At 41.6% G+C, this 15,849-nt stretch overlaps 1 protein-coding gene across 3 annotated transcripts in view; it reads right to left on the bottom strand.

The window, feature by feature from the left end:
* The window catches only part of ddx42 (DEAD (Asp-Glu-Ala-Asp) box helicase 42), an 82,567-nt gene that overhangs the window by 51,450 nt on the left and 15,268 nt on the right, over positions 1-15,849 (bottom strand). For 2 of the 3 annotated variants that reach the window (XM_072561904.1, XM_072561905.1), the window contains exons 4-6: positions 11,603-11,664; positions 7,661-7,697; positions 3,603-3,749 (exon numbers count right to left, since the gene is read on the bottom strand). In XM_072561904.1, the coding sequence (XP_072418005.1) occupies positions 3,603-3,749; positions 7,661-7,697; positions 11,603-11,664 (246 nt within the window). Of the gene's footprint in view, positions 1-3,602; positions 3,750-7,660; positions 7,698-11,602; positions 11,665-15,849 lie in introns of those variants that run through there. The other variant, XM_072561906.1, reaches the window with a different exon arrangement.

Raw genomic sequence — 15,849 nt, 5'->3', positions numbered from 1 at the left:
GATAACTAAAATGCTCTAGCCATTGTAATATCTTGATAAATCTCCCTTGGCACTCTCTCATGCTTTCACATCCTTCCCATCTTGTGACGACCAAAATTGCACACAGTACCCCAGTTGTGGCCTAACTAACTTCTTGCTCAGCTCCATCATAACCCTCCCACTCTGATCAATCATATTCTCCCACTATCCCACAGAGCATATTTGTCTGCTCTGCTGCCTTCAAGGATCTGTGGATATGTACACCAAGGTGCTTGTAATTATGTGCATTTCCTAGGATCCTACTATTTGTCTTAGACTCCCCTGCCTTGATAGTCCCCCTAAAATGCATCACCTCACACTTTTCAGGATTAAATTCCATTTGCCACTGTCCTGCCCATCTACTCAGCTTGTCTAAATTTTCCTGCAGTTAAGGCTTTCCTCTCCACTATTTATTTCACAATTTTCATGAATTCTGAAAACTTATTGATCAGACAGAATCTAAAAGTTAAAGTTCTAAATTGGATAAAGGCCAACTTTGATAGTAGTGGCAAGAAATTTCAAACGTTGATTGGGGATGGATGTTCACACGTAGAGCGATGGCTGGAAAATGGGAAAACTTCAAAAGTAAGGTAACAAGAGTCCAGAGACAGTATGTTCCTATCTGGGTGAAAGACAAGGCTGGTAAGTGTTGAGAATGCTGGATGACTACAGAAGTTGAGGTTTTGATCAAGAAATCGAAGAAAGCATATGCTAGGTTTGATACCAGAGATCAAGTGAATCCTCAGAAGAGTGTAAAGGCAACAGGAGTATACTTAAGAGGTACATCAGGAGGGCAAATAGGATTAAGAAGAATCCAAAGGGATTTTATAAATGCATTAAGGACAAAATGGTAACTAGAGAGAGAAGAGGGCCCCTCAAAGATCAGCAAGGCAGCCAATCCGTGGAACCTCAGGAAGTGCAGGAGATACTAAACGAGTATTTTGCACCAGTGTTTACTGTGAAAAAGGATGTGAAAGGTACAGGATGTGGGGAAATAGATGGTGACATCTTGAAAAATGTCCATATTAGAGGAGGTGGTGCTGGATATCTTAAAACACAAAGGTGGCTAACTCTCCAGGACCTGATCTGGTGGGGAGCTAGAGAGGCGATTGCTGGGCCCCTTGCTGAAATATTTGTATCATTGATAGTCATAGGTGAGGTGCTGGAAGACTGCAAGTTGGCTAATGTGGTGCCACGATTTAAGAAAGGTGGTAAGGAAAAGCCAGGAAACTATAGACCGATAAGCCTGTCATTGGTAGTGGGCAAGTTATTGGAGGCAATCCTGAGGGACAGGATTTACATGTACTTGAAAAGGCAAATACTGTTTAGGGACAGCTTTCCTTTATTGGTCAGAGCATTGAGTATAGGAGTTGGGAGGTCATGGTGTAAATGTACAGGACATTGGTTAGGCCACTTTTGGAATATTGTGTGAAATTCTGGTCTTCCTCCTGTAGGAAGGATGTTGTGAAACATGAAAGGGTTCAGAAAAGATTTAAGGATGTGGGCGGCACGGTGGCACAGTGGTTAGCACTGCTGCCTCACAGCGCCAGAGACCCGGGTTCAATTCCCGCCTCAGGCGACTGACTGTGTGAAGTTTGCACGTTCTCCCAGTGTCTGCGTGGGTTTCCTCCGGGTGCTCCGGTTTCCTCCCACAGTCCAAAGATGTGCAGGTAAGGTGAATTGGCCATGCTAAACTGCCGCAGTGTTAGGTAAGGGGTAAATGTAGGGGTATGGGTGGGTTGCACTTCGGCGGGTCGGTGTGGACTTGTTGGGCCGAATGGCCTGTTTCCACACTGTAATGTAATCTAATCTAATGTAATCTAATCTAGTCTAAAAAAAGGATGATGCCAGGGTTGGAGGGTTTCTAAAGGAGAGGCTGAATAGGGTGGGGCTGTTTTTCCTGGAGTGGAGGCTGAGGAGTGACCTTATAGAGGATTATAAAATCATGAGGGGCATCGGTAGGATAAATAGACAATGTCTTTTCCCTGAGATGAGCGAGTCCAGAACTGGAGGGCATGGATTTAGGGTGAGAGGGAAAAATTTAAAAGGGACTTAGGCAGCACCTTTTTCATGCAGACGGTGGTATGTGTTTGGAATGAGCTGCCAGAGGAAGTTGTGGAGAATGGTACAATTGCAACATTTAAAAGGCATCTGGATGGGTACATGAATAGGAAGGGTTTCGAGGCTATGGACCAAGTGCTGGCAAATGGGACTCAATTAATTTAGGATATCTGGTCAGCGTGGATGGGTTGGATCACAGGGTCTGTTTCCGTGCTGCACACCTCTATGACTCTATACTTCTTCCATTCATGTCTGTATTATTAATACGAACAGCAAGGGACCCAGCAGTGAACCCTAAGGTATGCCAGTGGTCAAAGGTGTACAGTCACAAAAACACTCTTCAACCATCGCCTCGGTCTCCGGCCACAATGAAAATTTTGGTTCTAATTTGCCAAATTGTCTTGTAAACCATGGGCTCTCAACTTCTTGACCAGTCTCCCATGCGAGACTTTGACATAAGCCTTACTAAAGTCCAGGTACATCCAGACATTATTCACCTCCACAAAATACTCAATTAAACATGTCAGACAGGATTCCCCTCCAATTAAGGTTTGCTGACTATCCTTGATTAATCCTTGTCTGTCCAAATAGAGATTAATTCTGTCCCTCAGAAGTTTTTCCAATTGCTTTTCTACTACTGATGTTAGATTCACGGGCCTGTGATTCTGTGCTTTATCCCTATCACCTTGCCTGAATGATATTATCTCTGACACCTATTCTGTCCAGAGAGAATATGAAAATTAATGTCAGGCCCCTGCATTATTCTTGCCTCCCACAGCAACCTGGGATCCACCTTACCTTGGCCTGCAGACCTATCCAATTTCAGTCTGCTAAAACTCCTTATTTGTCTGGCCTTTCAATTGTCATTTGTTCAAGCACATCTTCTTTGATTTCTATACCTACATTAGTCTTCTCAATCTTGAATACAGATGTAAATCAGTAATTTAAAATCTCATTTATATTTTCTGGCTCCCCACACAGTTTGTTGTTTTGGTCCCCAACTTTTTTCCTGGTTACCCTCTTTCCCCTAATGCACTGAGAAAATGCCTTTGGATTTTCATTTATTTTATCCACCAACATTTTATCATGGTTTCTCTTCACATCACTAAATTCTTATTTAAGTAACCCCTGTACTCTCTGTATGTACTTCTGGTATTCTGAGCCTTCAGTATCTACCATAACCATCTCTTTCTTTTCTTGTCCAATCCAATACATTCCTTTCGATTTAGGTTTCTCCAGAAATTTTGGTCCAACTCTTCACCTTTACAGCAACACAATGGCTTTACACTCTATTTCATTTTTGAAATACTCCTGTTGCTCCCATGTAGATTTTCCAACAAGTGGCTGTCTCCAGTCCGCTTTGGTCAGATATCATTTTATCATTTGGAAATCATCCTTCCCCCAGTTCAAAACCTTTATTTCCGGCCCATCTTTGTCTTTTTCCATGACTACCTTAAACATTACTTAGTCACTATCACTGCTTTCCCACTAACACTTTTACCACTTTTCAGATTTCCACTTACCTCAGAATGGTCAATAGGAGGCAATGGATCAATGACTTTTTTTAGTGGAGGAATAGGATTACCATCACTGTCATATTCAATATCATCTTCCTCCTCCTGAATCACACCAGCACTTGGATTTTCAGCCATGTACCGAAAATAGGCTTCCTGCACATAAACGTAATCCACAAGTCAAACTGGAGAGAGAACGTAACACTAACTCAGTGTCCTGAATGCTTCCCCTACCTACATCAATCACCTGGAAAATTCAATACTTTCAAACTTTATTCATAAAGTGGACTGTACATTCAACATAAAAACGAATAGTGTAAAAATTATTTGAAAGGGCACTCACCCTGAAATGACAAGCATTGAAATCAGTAATGTAGAGCCAGTCAGCTGGCATAATATTGTAAGCTGTGGTATTGTGATTGAGGGAAGCATTTTCTCCTTGAGTTGTGTGTAATAAAATTAACAACCTGTGCTTTTGTAAGAATGTTGAAACACATACCACACACTCAAAGGCAAATTTCTCATTGGTTTATAGTAAAACCTAAAAATACTTTTATTTACATTATTACCACAACAAAATAACATGCTAATGTTCTGGAATTTCACAAAGTAACAATTTGTGATTTATACATGCATATGATAAAATAATTACTCCTGAAATGTTTTGACAGGATCAGCCATGCATGTTCAGTATTTTCTGCGTTTTCCCTCTCATTTGTTCTTCTAGCATTGTTTTGTTGTATTGCCCTCACTACTCCAATCTTGCTCCTCATTTCTTAATCAGCTAACCTTGACACCTTTACTCTTACATTTTGCCAGCTCCTCTACCCTTCCCTCAGTACATACATTTTGTTTCCTTCAATGTGTGCATCTTCCCTCTTTCAACCCAATTTGTCTCAATATTTCAGTTACTATTCATCCTCATCTCATCATTTCCTCCACTGCAGTCCAAGCATGTTATTGCTTTATATCACTTTTCTCCTCTCTATTGGTTCCTTCTTTTCATCTCAATCTCAGCCTCATCGCAAATCTCCAATTCCTGATCATTTATCCCTCAGGCGTTCCACCGTATACCCTCCAGACTTAGCTTTTCTCTCCACCTCTGTATTCCCTATATATATTCTGCATCTCTTGTTCACTTTCTCTCTTTCCTCACTTTACAAGCATCTCAGTTGCTACTTCAGCAACACTTTCAATGAGCTGTATCTCATTCAACCATTCCAGGCACTCAGGGAAGCATTTTATGGAGTTGTCGAGGGACCCAACAGCCAGCTGGAGGGTAGGTGACACACCCACTCTCTCCAAGATCATACGTGGCCCTCTTAGGCAGACAGTGTCCAATTTCCCCTCCCACGTGATCGACGATGCCCTTCAGCACATCTCCTCCACTTCTCGCACCGCCATCCTTGAACCCCACCACTACAAAAGCAACAAGGACAGAACCACCCCAGTACTCGCATTCCACCCCACCAACCTTCGGATATGTTGCATCATCCTCTGCCATTTGTGCCACCTACAAACAGACCCCACCACAAGGGATATATTTCCTTCCCCACCCCTACCTGCATTCTGGAGAGACCATTCCCTCCATGACTCACTTGTTAGGTCCATGCCCCCCACCAACCCACCCACCATTCCTAGCACCTTGCCCTGCCACCGCCAGGAGTGCAAAACCTGCAGACACACCTCCCTGCTCACCTCCATCCAAGGCCCCAAAGGATCGTTCCACATCAGGCAGAGGTTTACCTGTACTTTCATGCACATCTACTATGTCCATTGCTCTCAATGTGGTCTCTTCTACACTGGGGAGATGGGATGCCAACTTGCAGAACGTTTCAGAGACCATCTCTGGTATACACACACTAAACAACACCCATCGCCCTGTGGCTGAACACTTTAACTCCCACTTTAACAAGAACATGCAAGTCCTGGGCATCCTCCACCGCCAAACTCTAGCCACCTGTTGCCTGGAGGAAGAACACCTCATCTTCCACCTTGGGACCCTCCAGCCACACGGGAGCAATGTGAACTTCACCAGTTTCCTCATTTCCCATCCCCCAACCTTATCCCAGATTCATCCTTCCAACTCGGCACCACCCTCTTGAACTATCTTACCTGACCATTTTCTTTCCAACCTATCCGCTTCACCCTCCCCCCTGACCTATCACCTTCTCCCCCACCTTCATTTACCTATTGCATTCCTAGCTATCTTCCCCCAGCCCCAATCCCCTCCATTTATCTCTCTGCCCCCTTGGGCCACCCCTTCATCCCTGATGAAGAGCTTGTGCTCAAAATGTCAACTCTCCTGTTCCTTGGACGCTGTCTGGCCAGCTGTGCTTTTCTAGTACCACACTCTTCGATTCTGATCTCCAGCATCTGCAGTCCTCACTTTATCTGATAGTGTCCACTAGCAGGCCTTCTCCAGTATCATGGCACAGAATGAATGTGCTGCCCTCTTAGAGCCATTCAATCAGAATCTGGCAGCTCTTTTGCTCACCAGTGTCAAATGGAAGGCAGAAACTACAGCAGCCAAGATCCATGATTGAGGAGCAATCCAAGCCAGAGATGCTTCGTGGCAGGGGGCACTTTGCAAGATGGCAGGGGAGGAGGGTAGGCAGTATGAATGTGAGTAGCTCTCACCTGGCACCAAACTTTCCAATGCCAGGTCTTTTGATCAGCACCACAGGACAATGACCCCCTCAGCAGCCTGCAGTTTCAAATCCTGCTTATTACATGGTAACAGACCTGCTCACGGCTGGCTTATAACTGGCAGGAACACGAAGTTCTTTAGTGGTCATTTTTAGACATAAATTGGTAGTTAGGTGCAAGTCCACTCATTGGCCTTCCCACTGAAGAGTTAAGTTTGGCAGAGGTGGGATGCTTCTATGACTCCCTCCCACCTTCAAACATGCCATGAGAGAGGACGTAAAATTATCCCTACAACTTTGAGTCTCATTTGCACACCTTCATTTCCATGCCTTAAATGCCTCTCACCTCTGGCTTGCTCTCTCTACCTACTCATTTTACATCTCATCGCTCAATTTTATTTTTCTTAAATGTGAATTTATCCCTTTGTCTCGCTTACTCATGTCCCTGCTTATTTCAGTGATCACTGCCTAGTATGTGTGTTCAGATGCGGTTAGGTAGTAAAAACAACAATACATCCAGCTGAGGGCAAATACTCTACATGATGTCAATCAGAAAAAATTACTTTCACTACTATCCTTTGAGAATTTTTTTGATTAAAAAAAATCAAAGTTCATGACAAAACTATGGCATTGTAAAAACACAATTATTAAGGATGCTTCTTGAGCTAGTTACACCTGAAATCAGACAGATCACCAAAGGCAAATCAGACAGTGTAGCTAATAAAGGATCTATCTTTTACTTGGTACTCCAGAGAGGTAGCACAAGGGGGAAATGCAAACAACATGCATCAACACTTTCATGATACGAAAAGCATAGTTTAGCTTAGTTCACTCATCCCTTTTGCTCTTTGAAAACAGTAGGGCCTGCTAAATGGAAATAAAGCACTAACAACACTGTTTTTGAAAATAAACTAATTGAAGGATAGGAATACCAATAATAACAAAAAAAAAATCACTTTACAGACAGATTCTTACACTGCAGCCTAGAGTTAGCACCAAGTCATTGATATGAATCGGAGTTGATACGTTGAGCTTTTTTCCTTAGTCAAAAAATCCTTTCAGCGATGAGTGGAATTCTGTCAAAGCATCTGGCAGGAGCAATAGTCCATTGACAACATCTGAATCACAAGTGAATTACTAAGAATGTCAATTTAGGGCACCACTAATAACTAGATATTTGTGGTCCAGAGCAGTAGATCCAGGTGGAACAGTAAAGCAGAATTCTCTTTAACAATATGGACTGACTTATTGAAAAACCTCAAGACACAGCAAGGTGGAATTAAGCACCTCATGGGAAAGATATGGCTGCATACCATGATTTGATTCAGACCAAAGGCTACAGTGAATGAACAATAATCTGCATTATTTGTTTAAAAGGTTATTTTCAGTATATTCAAAAAAGACAACTCAATAACTCACATGGTCATCTTCCTCTTCAATGTCATCCCTTATACCCCTGCAAAAACAAAGGGAAAAACCAACTCCCTACAAGTGTTCAACAGACCCAGCGCAAAGGCAGCAAAGCATGAATGATCACAGTGTGAATACCCAGAAGTTCCTGATTTTTTGAACATCTTTATACATTTTACTCCTGTTTTAAACAGGGAAATATAAGTAATAAATTGGTTCTTCCGCTCAAAATAAAAACTGAAAGAACTGTAGATGCTGTAAATCAGAAACAAAAAGAGAAGTTGCTGGAAAAGCTCAGCAGACCTGGCAGCATCTGTAAAGAGAAATCAAAGTTAACGTTTTGGGTCCAGTGACCCTTCCTCAGAACTGACAGTAGCTAGAAAAATGTCAGTTTATATGCAGAAGATAGGTGGGCAGAGGGGGTACAGATTAAATAGATAGGGAATAGAGCCAAAAAAGAAAGATGAACAGTTGGACAGAAAATAATCTGGCTGGGAGGGTGAATAGCTGTTAGTTCCTAACAATAGTTGGTGTGTAAAGGCAGACTGTTTGATAATAAAGTCTGGTGTGTGTGGTAGGGGGCGACAACATGGGGGAGTTCAGGCCCTAAAATTATTGAACTCTACATTGAGTCCAGAGGGCTGTAGGATAATGAGATGTTTTTCCAGCTTGCTGAGCTTCACTGGAATATTGCAAGTCTGCCCCAAAGAGCCTCCATTAACAGCTACTCACCACCCCAACCGGATCGTTATAGACTCCATTGAGTGTCCAACTGTTCTTCTCTCTCTTTGGGTTCTATCCCTACCTATCAATTACTCCTTACACCCACCCTATCTTCTGCATTTAAACCAACATTTTCCTAGTTACCATCAGTTCTGAGGAAGGGTCACTGGACCTGAAACATTAACTTTGATTTCTCTTCACAGATGCTGCCAGACCTGCTGAGTTTTTCCAGCAACTTCTGATTCTTCTGTTCAGTGGATTGGCAAATAACATGGACATTTCTGTGCAGCATCTTTCATAAGGGACAAATTTTAATTACATAAAGGTAACAGTATTCTACAAAGTAATTCTGGCTGACACTTTATTGATTAATACCATGTTACATCAATCAAAAAATAATAGTCTTGAATAACATTTACTGTTGTGAACTATCAAAGGAATAATCTGGATATTATTATATTCAAATTGCAAAAATTACAACTATGAAGTGTTGCTGAAATAATGGTTTAGTCAACCACAGTTCTTAGTAGCTTCAGTGTTACTTTTGTTGAGCAAAATCAACAAGTTGATTTCGTTTCTACACCTCATCAATATTCAATATATGTGGCAATGTCTGAACATAAATCTGAACAGACTAGGTAAATATTGTCAACTACCCTTGCTGCACGGTTAAAAACCATCACAAGTAATAAAGAAAACATTTTGGGAATATTAGATATGGTTTATTGAGCACACTAATACCGAAGGCCGGATCTCAGACTCTTGTTACTCTTTCACGATATGCCTTAGCCTTGTGACTTCAGCCAAAGTGGCTACTGAAGGTATGAAATGCCTTGTAGGTGGGTGGTGTGGTGTGGGTAAAACCTTTTGAAAAGGTTTCAAAATTGAGTAAAAATTGGAGAACAGTGGGGGGAGGGCACTGTCAAAAGGAATGTGTGGGCACAGGGAAATCCTGGAATCAGGTCCTGCCCACCATTTTTAAAAGCCTGTGGTGTCTCTGTAACTAAAAATCCAGTCCCATGTGTCTATGCACATGGATTGCCATCAACCCTGTGTACCAGAGTTAATTCTTTCCATTTGAGGCAACTTGAGGCCAAGGAAAATGCAGTAATCAACTCAAGTACTCCATGCCATCGAAAATGACCCATTAGTCTGTACCTCCTACTTAAATACTGTAAACAGGCCCATTAAACAGGATGTATTAAAGTTTTCAAAGTTTGCAAAGTAAAACAGATAACACAAATTTTCATCATTATTGTTACTGTAAAATCTGATCAGGATCCTTAAATCAAGTCTTCTAGCTATCTTGGCTTTTTGAATGAGGCATGAAGGTATACTGAATCTGGATATGATATGATTATCAAAGGGATAAAGAAAAATGGCATTAACATAGAAATTCAGTCTTGATCTAGTTAAATGGCAAAACAGGCTCGAGGAACAGACTAGCTAACTAATTTTCCAATTTCCTACATTCCCACAAATTGGTTCCATCAAAATAGCAGGATTTGGCTGCAGACCCTTCTCATTCCAGCATTCAAACTGTATTCAAGTGACTGAACTCATCACACTAATTAACTTAGGTGTACCTCAAAAGATTTTTCAAGAATGATGTAACACCTGTACACCCTCCCACTGACTACTAACAATGTCATTCCTCATGCTTCACACTCTCACTGCAAGGATACCTTGGTTATTGGAGATGACATTGTGTAAAATTGTTTTAAATTTTTACTACAATTTAAATTGCCATAAAATTGCAAGAATTTGTTACTTTTTGAAATAAATGTTGAGAGAACTATTCGATGTTTCAAAGTCAACACAAGCCAGTTCATGGGTATCTCCCATCACATGATGCAGGAAAAGATTCCCCTCGGCTGTGTGTGTTTCTTTTCCAGATGTGGAGGTGCCAGTGTTTGACTGGGGTGGACAAAGTTAAAAATCACACCAGTTTATAGTCCAACACGTTTATTTGGAAGTACTAGCTTTGAGTGTTGCTCCTTCATTAGGTAACTAGTGGGGCAGGATCATATGACAGAATTTATAGCAAAAGATCATAGTGTTACGATATATTGAAGAAAAACTGATTGTTAAGTCTTTCACATTTCAGAATAGGTTGCAGGTATTGAATCATTAATATGCAAATGCAAGAACCTTTTCAAGTTACATTCCCGAGATAACTTAAGGTTTTATTAAGAAAAAGGTGACTTCTCAGCTCAGGCAATGCATTAAAGGTGTGAGGTTAAGAGTCAGTCTGTATTCCAATCTTGTGCCAGACTGGTTCTATTTCCAAACTAGATATTTATAAAGTGTCACATGGATTGACTGCCAGCAAATTGTGCACTTTTTGAACAAAATGGAATGTATTTGCGAATGCAAATTCACCCTATGGACTTACATATATGTATGTATGTGTGCACGCGCATGCGTGCACTCACACTCTCTCTCCCTCACATGCACACTCACCCACATTCTCTCTCTCCCTCACATGCACAACACATACATACAAGTCTATAGGATGAATTTGCATTTGCAGAATTGTATTTGCAGATGCATTGTATTTTGTTCAAAAAGCTCACAATCTGCAGGCAGTCAATCCGTGTGACATTTTAAAAATTTCAACTGTGGAAACAGACAGACTCTAACCCTTAATGCATTGTCTGAACTGAAATGTCACCTTTTTAAATAGAACCTTAAGTTATCTCTAGAATGTAACTTGAAAAAGTTCTTGGATTTACATATTAATGAATCAATACATGCAACCCATTCTAAAAAATTAAAGACTTAACAGCAATCTAGGTTTGTTCAACATATCCATCAGTTGCATGACACTATGACCTTTTGCTATAAATTCTGTGTTTTATGATCCTGCCCACTAATTATCTGAATGAACAGTGCTCCGAAAGCTGGTACTTCCAAATAAACCTGTTGGACTATAACCTGGCATTGTTTGATTTTTACTTTTGCTTCTTTTCAGTAAGCGACATCCTTAGGAAGCATTTTGTTTGGCTATGCTGATTTCAATTATGATTATCTTATGCAATCAAACATGAACTGGTCTGGAAAAGGATTGTCAATTTTATTTTTCTTTCATTTTTATGTCAGAAGGCTAAGACATATTTATTCGTTCTGACAGGTGAATAATAATGCACAGCTTACTGTAGCAATGCAATTACAAATGAGTTGTGAGAAATTAATGAGTGAAAATTAAACAGTAGAAATGTTCCTTACTTTGCATTTTTCTTTTCAAACTCCTTTTCATCCAACCTTTTTATATCTTTGGCAGCCTGGTCCTAGAAAAAAAGGCAGCACAATGAAAATCATAATCCTGTCAGTATGCAGCTCCAGTTAATGTGATGAATTATTTGACACATTGCATGATCAGTACATCAATTCATTTTATTCAGTTTAACTAAAATTAGCTGATCGCTGTGCTAATTTCTGCTGTTCCAATTATGCGAACCATATTTCTCCCCATCTCCAATGGTGTTAACACTTTAGTTAGATATGGTCCCACGGACAAGACCCTGCTAATTTTTCTGAGTGGATGAGTATGAGTAAATTTTAGTTGCTACTTAACCATGGGGGTATCAATGTCTTGCCCAATTTCAAAATCTCCACATGTATTTACCAGAAAATATGCTACAGCTGAAACAGAGATCATCTGACTCTGTAATGCACACATTTTGAATACAATGTGACCTCCTCATTCGTAAAGCTGTTGCAACTTTGATGAATTTCCATTCTATTTGCTCAAGTCTTGTTTGGTTACTGAGTTGCTTCATTTTTGTTCCTGTTACAGGGTATTAAATTGAAACTAATGCCCAACTTCACTAATACCTCAGAACCAGAAACATTAATTGCTTCACAAGCATGTCAGAAGACAAGGAGTTGGTGAGGACTCTTTGGAAGTATTATGAGAAGTTGCAGAAAGGGAAATCTTTACTGCGGTTTGTAGAAAAATGATACAACCCATTAACCCCATCAAATTCTTATACACCTCTTCCTGATTTATAAACCCAGATAAGAAGATATTAAAGTTATTGATGCCTGTGTCACTCTACGACAGTACTCGGGGTCAATATTTTGTAATGAGCATTCAGGGGTGTAAATGGAGACCAAGTACAGATAACTTTACTTTTTATAGTCTCCAGCACACAGTATACCAGATTCACTCAGCAGATAAAGAACTAGGATTTTGGCTTTGCAAAAGATGGCAGATAGCGTGTTTGCCTTGGCAGATTGCAAGTCAATTTCTGAGCTTCGGCAACAGAATTACGATGTGTGGACGTTCAAGCACATTGATTTTGGGGAACTTTAGTTACCCAAGTATGAATTGGGAAGATGGCAAAGTAAAGGGAAAGGAGGGGAGAATTTATGAAATCTGTTCAGAACTTCCTTGACTACAATGTTCTCAGGAAGTTCACAATCGGAATGAGATAGGCCAAGTGGACAAACTATCTATGAAAGGATTATTGTCTATTATCTATGCAAGAGTGATTGTCATTTTCTAAAGTTTGGATTAGTAGTGCAGAACTGCAAAGGTAAAGATTGGAAAGATTGGAAAGATTAATCTCAATGAGATAAGGCTCGATAGAGGATCGGTTCACTAACAGGAAGCAAATAGTGGGAATAAAAGAGTGCTTTTCTGGTTGGCAATTGGTGACTAGTGGTGTGCCTCAGGGATCAATGTTGGGACTGTAATTATTCGCAACTTACATAGAAAATTTGGAGTTGGGGACCATGTGTAGTATGTCAAAGTTTGTGGATGACACTAAGAGGAGTGGTAGGGCAAAGTGTGCAGAGGACTGTGAAACTTTGCAGAGGGACACAGATACTTTAAGTGAGTGGGCAAAGGTCTGACAGATGGAATACAATATTAATAGATGTGAAGTCATCCATTTTGGCAGGTACTTGAATGGTAAAAAATTGCAGCATGTTCTTGTGCAGAGGGACCTGGGTGTCCTTGTGCATGAATCACAGAAGGTGGGTCTGCAGGTGCAACAGGTAATTAAAAAAGCAAATGGAATTTTGTCCTTCATTGCAAAAGTGATTGAGTTTTAAAGCAGGGAGGTTATGTTGCAGCTGTACAGGGTGCTGGTGAGGCCACACCTAGAGTATTGCGTGCAGTTTTGGTCTCTTGAGAAAGGATGTACCAGCACAAAAGGAGGTGCAGAGAAGGTTCACTAGGTTGATTTCGGAGTTGAGAGGATTGGCTTATGAGGAGAGACTGAGCAGACCGTGATTATATTCATTGAAATTTAGAAGAGTGAGGGGGATGTTACAGAAACACCTAAAAATTATGAAAAGAATAGATAGGATAGAAGTAGAGGGGATGTTTCCACTGGCAGGTGAAACTAGGACAAGAGGGAGGAGGACAATTAGGAGGAGCAGATTTAGGACTGAATTGAGAAGGAACTTCTTCATCCAAAGGGTTGTGAATCTATGGAATTCCCTGCCCAGTGAGTAGTTGAGGCCTCCTCAGTAAATGCTTTTAAAGTTGAGATAGATATTCTTTTTATCAGTAAAGAAATTAAGGGTTAGAGAGAGAAGGCAGGTAAATGGAGCTGAGGCCATGAAAAGATTAACCATGATTATGTTGAATGGTGGAGGAGGTTTGAAGGGCCAGATGGCCTGCTCCAGCTCCTAGTTCTTGTGTTCTAATGAGAGGGCATCTAGGCAGGCCAAAAGGAAACCAAATACTGACAGGGAAACCACAACAGCAGAGTTGGTGATTTTAAGGATATTTTTATTTCAGGACAGGCTAAGTACATTAGGTAGGACTGATAAGTAGGTCTTAAGGACATTCTCTGAGTAACTACAAGCCATTTAACTTCAGAAGAGGGTCAGTTTATAAAACAATAAATACGGAAAGAAAGTCAACAGGCACTCAAAAAAGTTGGAGTTAAAAAAGAAGAGCAAAGTATGCTTAACTACACAGGAACTAGTAGGAGTATGCAATTCAGCTCCTTAAGCTTCTTCTGCTATTTGATACAATCATAGTTATCTCATCTTGGTCTCAAATCCACTTTCTTCATAATCCTTCAACGCATTTTTCCAGGAGCAGCAGCAATGGGGAAGCAACAGCGAAGACCAGCAGCCTGCCGGGAAGTCTCTTTGGGAATTTAGAACAGTGGGGTTGGTGGTTAGGGCAGTTGAATGCTCCTCCTGCAGGATGTGGGAGGTAAGGGTCATCACAAGTGTCCCTGCTGACTGCAACTGCAGGAAGTGTACCCAACTCCAAATCCTCGAAATCTGCGTTAGAGAACGAGAGCTGGATGAACTTTGGATCATTTGGGAGGAGGAGGAGGCTATTGAGAGGAAGTACAGGGAGGTAGTCACACCTCAGGTACAAGTAAACAGGAGATGGGTTACCATCAGGGGACGGAAAGGGAACCGGCAGAAGGTGCAGTGAACCTCTGTGGCCGTTCCCCTCAATAACACGTATACCGTTTTGGATACTGTGGGGGGCAATTTATCAGGGGTAAGCCAGGGGGGTACAGGTCTCCAGCACAGAGTCTGTTCCTGTTGCTCAGAAGAGGAGGGGATGATGAGCAGTGTATCAATCACTGGGGACTCCACAGTTAGGGGGACAGATAGGAGGTTCTGTGAGAACAAGAGAGACTCAGTTGGTGTGTTGCCTCCTAGGTGCCAGGGTTTGTGGTCTCTCGGATAGCGTTTTTGGGATCCTTGAGGAGGAGGGCGAGCGCGAGCAGCCCCAAGCCATGGTCCACATAGGCACTAACGACATAGGTAGGAAAAGGGATGGGGATTTAAGGCAGAAATTCATGAAGCTAGGGTGGAAGCTTGGAGCAGTTGTTACCTCTGATTTGTTGCCCTTGCCACGTGCTAGCAAGACAAGGAATAGGGAGAGAGAGGTGCTTTGAACATGTGGCTACAGGAATGTTGCAGGAGGATAGGTTTTTGATACCCGGATAATTTGGGCTCATTCTGGGGTTGGTGGGACCTCTGCAAACAGGATGGCCTACACCAGAGGGGTACCAATACCCTGGGGGGGGGAATTTGCTAATGCTATTTGAGAGGGTTTAAACTAATTCAGCAGGGGAATGGGAACCTGAATTGTAGTTCCAGTATACAGGAGGTTAAGAGTAGTGAGGTCAGAAATATGGTTTCAAGGTCGCAAGATTTCACTGGCAAGCAGGAAGGTGGTTTGAAGTGTGTCTACTTCAATGCAAGGGGCATCCGGAATAAGGTGGGTGAACTTGCAGCATGGGTTGGTACCTGGGACTTCAATGTTGTGGTCATTTCGGAACCATGGTTGGAGCAGGGACAGGAATGGTTGCTGCAGGTTCCGGGGTTTAGATGTTTCAGTAAGAACAGAGATGATGGCAAAGGAGAGGGAGGTGTGACATTGTTACGTCAAGGACAGTATTACGATAGCAGGAAGGAGATTTGATGGGGTCTCGTCTATTGAGGTACTATGGGCTGAGCTTAGAAACAGGGAAAGAGAGGTTACC

This window comes from Chiloscyllium punctatum, chromosome 42 (assembly GCF_047496795.1).
Source record: "Chiloscyllium punctatum isolate Juve2018m chromosome 42, sChiPun1.3, whole genome shotgun sequence".
Lineage (NCBI taxonomy): Eukaryota > Metazoa > Chordata > Chondrichthyes > Orectolobiformes > Hemiscylliidae > Chiloscyllium > Chiloscyllium punctatum.
This window is presented reverse-complemented; position numbering and strand designations above follow the sequence as displayed.